General features: G+C 36.5%; 1 protein-coding gene across 1 annotated transcript in view; it reads right to left on the bottom strand.

Moving 5' to 3' along the window:
* Positions 1–8,008, bottom strand: part of CCDC141 (coiled-coil domain containing 141) — a 215,293-nt gene that overhangs the window by 16,771 nt on the left and 190,514 nt on the right. Inside the window, 7 exon segments of the mRNA XM_017868275.1 lie at positions 1,308–1,420; positions 4,712–4,895; positions 6,301–6,470; positions 6,473–6,494; positions 7,211–7,280; positions 7,282–7,324; positions 7,327–7,348. Of these exon segments, the coding sequence (XP_017723764.1) occupies positions 1,308–1,420; positions 4,712–4,895; positions 6,301–6,470; positions 6,473–6,494; positions 7,211–7,280; positions 7,282–7,324; positions 7,327–7,348 (624 nt within the window).

Below are 8,008 nucleotides of genomic sequence, written 5' to 3'. Positions count from 1 at the left end.
AAACATACATAAACATGTGTCTTTGTAGTAGAATAATTTATAATCCTTTGGGTATATACCCAGTAGTGGGATGGCTGGGTCATATGGTACATCTAGTTCTAGATCCTTGAGGAATTGCCATACTGTTTTCCATAATGGTTGAACTAGTTTACAATCCCACCAACAGTGTAAAAGCGTTCCTATTTCTCCACATCCTCTCCAACACCTGTTGTTTCCTTATAGCTCAGGGTTAGAGCATTGGACTGCAGACCAAGAAAATCTAGATTCTTAACCAAAGGATAAAGATAAGTTAGTTGGGCACCCACTGAATTAAAAGCCTCACAAACTATTTGAATGGAAGAGGCACATAAATTTATGACATAGAAATTCCTACCAAAAAAAGTGGCTGCTAGAAATAAATATAATTCTGCTCTGAACTGCAAGACCACCACTAGGCCTCAATCACAATTATCCCAACAATAATCTTGAGTATCTTCACAGTCAATTGTCAGGGCTACCCTGGGATCCACTTTATAGATCAGGAAACAGAGACTCAGGGAGATTAAATAATGTACCCAAGGTCACAAATTCAATTATTTAGGGAGTTGGTATTTCAAGGCAACTGTGCTTTGCTTTACAGCCTTTGATCTTAATGACCTTGCTATTCTGCCCATCCTCAACAACCAGTTCTTTCAGCCAGCTATGAAAACAGCATTAATCAAACCAGCTTTTGACATGACACTGACAGAGAAACATATGTATTTCACTTTAACTGGTTTTGCTTAGACATAAACATATTCTCTATATTTGTTACCATCAAATTGGTATTCTGTGAAAAGTGATCATGATTAGTTTACTATTTCCATGAAAAAAAGTGTTCAATGAATACCTGAAGATTACTTTTATTTTCTCTGGTGCCACAATTTGGAGAGGAAAAAAAAAAAAAAACACCCTGGCATCTATTATTTATGAACAAAACCATAGGCTACTTAATTATGAAACAAAACCATAGGCTACTTAATACAAAGTTTACTGGCAGAGTCTTAATGGGACACATTTTTTAGGATATGATCCATGAAAATGTAAACCAGACACCTTAATTGTGTTTAGCCCTCATTCCCAGCAATATTTTTCTCTGCAGTGATGGGAAAGAAATAGAATTAATTATCAGAAACACCCAGATAATTATGTTAGAAAGCTGTGAAACAAATGTGCACATTACATCCCTTGACAAATTCTATTAAAACGTCTTTGCACCAGAAGACATTTGATTAACACATTTTTATTTATTTTGCTTGAAAATACATATTCTAGGAAGAAGAAATTACCTTCAGTTTTTCTTCAAGCTCTGTGAGGGACTCACATAATTCAGTCACAGATTCAAGAACCTCGTTGTGTTTTGTCACTATTTTCTCAATATATTTCTGTCCTTCTTCCAAACCTGGGAAGAAGGATGAAACTAATTTTAAAGGTCAAATTTTTAGCAAGAAAAAAAGTCCAGGTATAAATTCATCTCCCTGTCCAGTGTAAGGGCTGATAAATTGTAAGTTCTTAATAAATATTTGCTGAACAGATAAATAAATGAATAAAGACATGTTTCTAAAAGCTAGATATTCTAGGAAAATGATTACATTTGCTGTACCATGCCACTTTCACATAACCTAAATAATGTTGCTACATGAATAGTCTCAAAGCTCAATTCTCCTCAGTTTTTCCTGTTCAGAAAATCCAGTGGTTCCTCTCTGCTTACAGAAGAATAAATTCCTCAGGATGGCATTCAAGGCCCTTCCATAACATGGTTTCAATCTGCCTCTCCCAAATGTATGTCACTCTAGTTCTCTCCTGTATTTTATCTCCAGCCAAACGGAACCAGCAACTCCTCCTGAAGATCCCCACAGCAGCTGAGTATTCCTTCCTCTACCAGGACTACTGTCCCTCCACTCTCTATTTCTGCTGTCCAAATATAACCTACTCTTTAAGGTCCACCTGAAATGCCAACATTTCTGTGAAGATATTCTTAATCTTTTCCAACTGGGCTTTTCCATATATATTGTAATAAAAATAGCTATCATGTAGCACATGCTTATTATTTGCCTGTGCCTAAGCACTGTATAACCATTGCTCAATGTAATCCTTGGATAGACTCTACTACTATCCACATTTTACAAATGAGGAATGCGATGCTCAAAAGAACTTCTTGCCTGGGCACAGTGGGTCGTGCCTGTAATCTGAGCACTTTGGGAGACCAAGGTGGTCAGACCACTTGAGGTCAGGAGTTCGAGACCAGCCTGACCAACATGGTGAAACCCCATCTCTACTAAAAATACAAAAATTAACCTGGCATGGTGGCGCATGCCTGTAATCTCAGCTACTCGGGATGCTGAGGCAGGAAAATCACTTGAACCTGGGAGGTGTAGGTTTCAGTGAACCGAGATCATGCTGCTGCCTGTCACCCAGCCTGGGTGACAAAGCAAGATTTTGTCTCAAAAAAAAAAAAAAGAACTTCTTTAGGTGACCAATACAATAAATGGAGGAACAGGGATTTGAACCCAGGACTATCTGACTCCACACCCTAGGCCAAGATTGTGTCACACATTGTTATGGGCTGAACTATGTCCCCCATCCTGCCAAGTTCGTATGTTGAAGTCTCAATTCCCAGTACCTCAGAACGTAATTGTATTTGGAGATAAGATCTTTAAAGAGGTGGTTAAATTAAAATGAGGCCATTGGGATGGGGCACTAATCCAATATGACTGGTGCCCTTACAAGAAGAGGGAGAGACACCAGGGGCGTGTGTTTGCAGAGGGATGACCATGTGAAGAGGCAACAAGAGATCAGCCATCTGCAAGCCAAGCAGAGTGGCCTGACATGAAACCAACCCTGCTGGCATCTTCATCTTGGACTTCCAGACTCCAGAAGTGTGAGAAAATAAGTTTCTGTTTAAGCCACCCAGTCAGTGGTATTTTGTTACGGCAGCCCTAGAAAACGAACACGAACATTTTATGACCTTCTCAATCCATTTACCATACCATGACTTCAAGGCCTAGACTGTGGTCTCTTGAATGCAGGAACCAGGTCTTACTTGTCTTTATAACAGCCACAGCTCTTAGTAGATAACAGGTAGGCAAAAGTTTGAGATAATTTTTTTGCATGAAAATTCTGAGTTCAGTAGTGCTTGAACAGCTTGCAAGAGTTGATATAATCTTAAAGTACTTCCCTTGATGCACTAATTTTAAAAAATGTATAGCTTCCATACCAAACAGATGGAGACTCATGTCATTCATTTATTCATTCAGTGATTCATTTATTCATCAAATATTTGTTAAGCTGTTGGTATGTGCCATGAGACAGTGAACTAGCAGGCAAAAATCCCTCCTCGAATACAGCTTACACTCTGGTAAGGAAAGCCAGGCAACAGACAAATACCTATATAAAATGTCAGTTGGTGATAAGGGCCAGGGATACAAACAAAGCCAGAGGCAGGATCTTCCATGTCAAGAAGGGAATTTAACTTTTTAGGGGCTTTGTCAGTACTTATCATGCTTTTAGATTGAATAGGCATTGATCCAGGCACAAATACAGTGAAAAATAAAATATACTTTCCTCAAGTTTATGGGCAGTAGAGAAGACAAATAGGTGTTTATACTACAATGTAAAAAGTTCAGTCGTGGAGGAAATATATACCAGGCTATGGGAGCAGAGTGTCTCCAAAATTTTTAGTGCACTTACACAGTAACTCCAGCAAGAAGATGTCACCTTAGTTTCCATTAATTTTTCAATCCGTATTTTATTATTTTTATGTTTCTACCCTTTTCTTCTGGAATATCATGAATAATTCATTCTCAACAATTTAAGTAGTATACTACAAAATTTCAAAATTTATGGCTCTCCATGGATAGTGTTTCATGTTATATAAGAGAAAATATCTGGCAGCAGCCATGGGCAGCCAAATTAAGCATTTTGTACCAACTGCTGTGTCTTCTTTCTGGGCTGCATTTGCCTGGTCACTGGGAATTACTCTGGGTCTCGTAGGACTGATACCAGGGAATTCATGGAACTTATTCCTCAGAGCCCTCAAGAACTATCACCCTCCATGGACTTCTTAAATGGGGGCCTCTTTTAGGAGGAAAGATCTCCCAGGCTGACATGACATTATCTTTTCTAGTCATGGAAGAGAGGAAAGCAGAACTTGTAAAATGGCAATTTGAGTTCTCCCATTTATTCCACAAGTGAGAGGAAGACAGGAGAATTTTCCAGGTCTTTCTCAAATTCGTGAACCAAAAGCCTCGTTGAAATGAGAGGGCTGGAGACTTCCGTCTTAGCTTTATGTCTAGTTAAAGTATTACTGAAGTTTTCTATGTTTTTCGAGGAATCACTCTAGTGGAAATTAGATGGGGTTTTTGTTGTTGTTGTTGTTGTTTATATAAGCTGAGTATTGTTCTGGTGTCATTACCCTAGAGATGAACAACAAGGACGGAGGAGAAAAGAGAATAGAGAAGGAAGGCTTACACAAAGTAGTTAAAAATCTGCAGGCTTCATCTGCTCCAGAAATTCCTTCCTCTGTTCCCTGTTTGCTTTCCCTGGCTGTGGGTTCTTATCTTGAACATTTTCCCTGAATAGGTTGGTATACTGAGGACCTTGAGGACTTGCCACGCTCTTGCTTTCTACTGGATTAGGCTCAGTATAGATTTGTTCAATGGCCAATCACTGGATATCTTAAAAGAGATCTCACCATATAAGCGCTGAGCAAGGTCAGTGGCCTCCTGAATTCTTTCTTCTTGCTGCGGCACTGAGGGTGCAATAAACTTATTGAACTGCTGGTGGAGAATTTTCACAGCTTCCTTTGTCTTGCATTCTGTGGAATATTTTCCCACTCTTACAACTGTGGCACTTGCATCTTCATACCAAAAGTGACACTAAATTTAAATAGGATAAAGCACAGATGAAAGAAATATGGTCCTTCTAAAGTTCTTAATTTTGACCAGTGGAGTATCAAATTTTAATTCCCTCAACTTTATGTTCACATTGGCTTGAACTTTCTAAGTCATAATAAAGAAAATATTAAAACATGATCATATTCTTTTGCAGTTAAATGTTAGTGGCAGAAATAAGTACAAATATGAAAATACATGTAAATAAAACTATAAGAAAGTAAAAATATGAAACTATATTTGATTCTCCTGCCTTCTTAGGTTTGCCTAAAATATAATTCCTAAGAGGAATGTTGCAGACTTACAAGAACAGGCAGGATAAAAGCATCTGGCACTAAAAAGAATCCAAATACATGCTAACTGGCAAGAAAAAGGTCAAATGTTCCCAATCCAGCATAATGAATTGATATCATTAAAATACATTGCTAAAGTATTGCCTGATGAACACTCTAAGAAATAAATTCTCATTGAAGAATAAGGTTTAGTTTATGAATGGGAAAATATCATCCAACAAATAGCATTTCACCTTTTCTTAATAGAAAATAGTTATATTTTCCAACCACAGTGGAGAATGAGACAGTTTCTCATTAAAACTAAATAACTGTGATGGAAGGAATGTCTTACCCAGACCCAAAGCACTTATGAAGGGTGAGAGATAGGAACACACGACTCTGTTAGGAGTTGGTTTTAAATAGTGCCACAAAGACACAACAAACCTATACATCATATGTAGAAGACTGATCATTTTGATTCTCTTTAATCTGGTGTTAAATCTAAAAACTCAACTGCATTAGTGGTAAAGACGTTCTGTATCTCAAACAATAATGGGCAACAAAGAACACTCAAGAACTTCAAGTGCAGAATTTCTTCAATACAAAGTGTTCAAACAATAACTTTAACTTGTTAGATTTCATATATTTTATGTATACTCTACCTTTTATCCTCTTGACAGTAATAAAAGAAAACACCAATAACAATTTTTTTAACTGAAAAATCACAGTATCAATCTTTAAAATAAATATTTTCAAGTTCTGTGAAATAAATAAGCCACTCTGAGCATTTTAAACAGATATTCAGCATAATTTCATGATAATTAAACATCTTCAATTGATGAGGTTATGGAGAAACAGGAACTCTCATACATTGCCGGTAAATTAGTAAACACCTTTCTCAAGATAAATTGACGAATAAAATCAAAGACCTTATAACATTCATCCCCTTAAGTCCAGCAATTCTATTTTAAAGAATTATCCTAAGAAAAACAATCACGGAACGGAGCATGATACATGTATATAACGACAATAACAACTAATGTGACATTGCTTTAAAGTTGCAAAATAATTTTTGAAAACAACATTGCAACATGGATGCCACTGCAAAAAGAAGATACCTCTTCTATCACCTCCTGGAGATGCTCAGTCAGGTCCAAATTCTTCTTGTAATCTGTCACAACTTTGTCAAAGTCATCCACATGTTTTTGCAAATCCTTCACGACTTCCAAAAGGACATTAACTTTATCACTTGGATAATTTAAGAAAGAATCAGAGGTTTTATTACTAACTTTTCCATTTTCCTTTTCAAAGCCTGTGTGAAAACAAGAAGTTTTAAAATAACATTCAATTTGTATTTATGATGCTAGTGATTAAATACTGAGAGTAAAACTAGAAAAGCTTTTGCAGCTTCCTCCAATCTATTAAAATAATAATTATTACAAATATATTATGGAAAGAATGGGTTTTCCCCAAATTCTATTGATTTAGCATTCAGCAAATAAATAGAAGATGTATACAGGTTTATTCCAGATTTTGAGACTAGTAATATGATATTTTTTAAAGACAATGATAATTAAATCAAATAGTTGTCCTCAATAAGCTCACTGTCTCCTGGAAAAGGCATTTAAATAATCTAGCCAGTACATGTGATAATCAGGGTAGGAATAAGAGGCTATAGGACCAGCAAAACTAATGACATAGATGGATGCAAGAAAAGGAGGAGGAGTGTAGAGGGCGTGTGCATGTGTCCATGCATGTGTGTGTATGTGTTGGGGAGAAGAATGGAAGTAGACAAGCTGGGTAGGTTTGGCAGAAACCATTCTGGATCCGCCTCAAGAGATAAATCAATTTATTATGTATTTTTATATGAAGGATAAAATTGTTATAAAAATGGAAAAATACCCTGAGTCCCAATGCTACAAAAAGCCAGAGTTAGGTATCTAGATTTGAAATGCAAAACAATTTTGCAATAATTGTGTAGTACACACATACACACACACACATATACAAACCATATTTTCTTGTTACCTGCATTTTTTCAGCATACATATCAACTTGTTGAATTTGATATTTAAGCACCTTCAGATTCCGATATTTTCATTTTCTTAGTGTAATTAAACTTCAAATTATTGAATTTCTTTTGACATCTTTGAATGACTCTTTGAGCTGTAGTTCAACAAAAGAAATAGGTGATTTCCTTAAAATGAGAAAACAAAGTAAGTCATAAATAAATCAAAGCATCTGAACACTTCAAAATATTTATAGTCTTAAAAATGTATTTAGGGTAATTTTCTCTCCCTTCCATTCCCTTCCTTTCCCTTTCTTCTTTTTTGAGACAGGGTCTCACTTTGTCACTCAGACTGGAGTGCATTGACACGATCTGGACTCATTGCAACATCTGCCTCCTGGGTTCAAGTAATTCTCATGTCTCTCCTAAGTAGCTAGCACTGCAGATGTGTGCCACCATGCCTGGCTAATTTTTGTACTTTTAGTAGAGACAGGGTTTCACCATGTTGGCCAGACTAGTCTCGAACTCCCGGCCTCAAGCGATCCACCTACCGCGGCCTCCTAAAGTGCTGGGATTACAGGCTTGAGCCACCGCGCCTGGCCTCAGAGTGATTTTCAATAGAAAACAAATCTGCCAAGTGGACACACAAAGTGAATTTAAATACATCCTCCAAATATGAGTAATTATAAAATGCTTAATACTTTTCGATTTGTAATTTTTAATTAGGAATTATAGCTATAGAACATTCCTTTGTCCCTCAAGTAAGAAAATTTCTCATATATCAGACATAAACTTTTTTTTTTTTTTTTTTTTTTTTT

The sequence above is a fragment of the Rhinopithecus bieti genome, unplaced genomic scaffold (assembly GCF_001698545.2).
Source record: "Rhinopithecus bieti isolate Rb0 unplaced genomic scaffold, ASM169854v2 scaffold_3062, whole genome shotgun sequence".
In the NCBI taxonomy this organism is placed as follows: Eukaryota; Metazoa; Chordata; class Mammalia; order Primates; family Cercopithecidae; genus Rhinopithecus; species Rhinopithecus bieti.
Note: the sequence above shows the minus strand (reverse complement) of the source record. Positions and strands in the feature narration are given on the sequence as shown.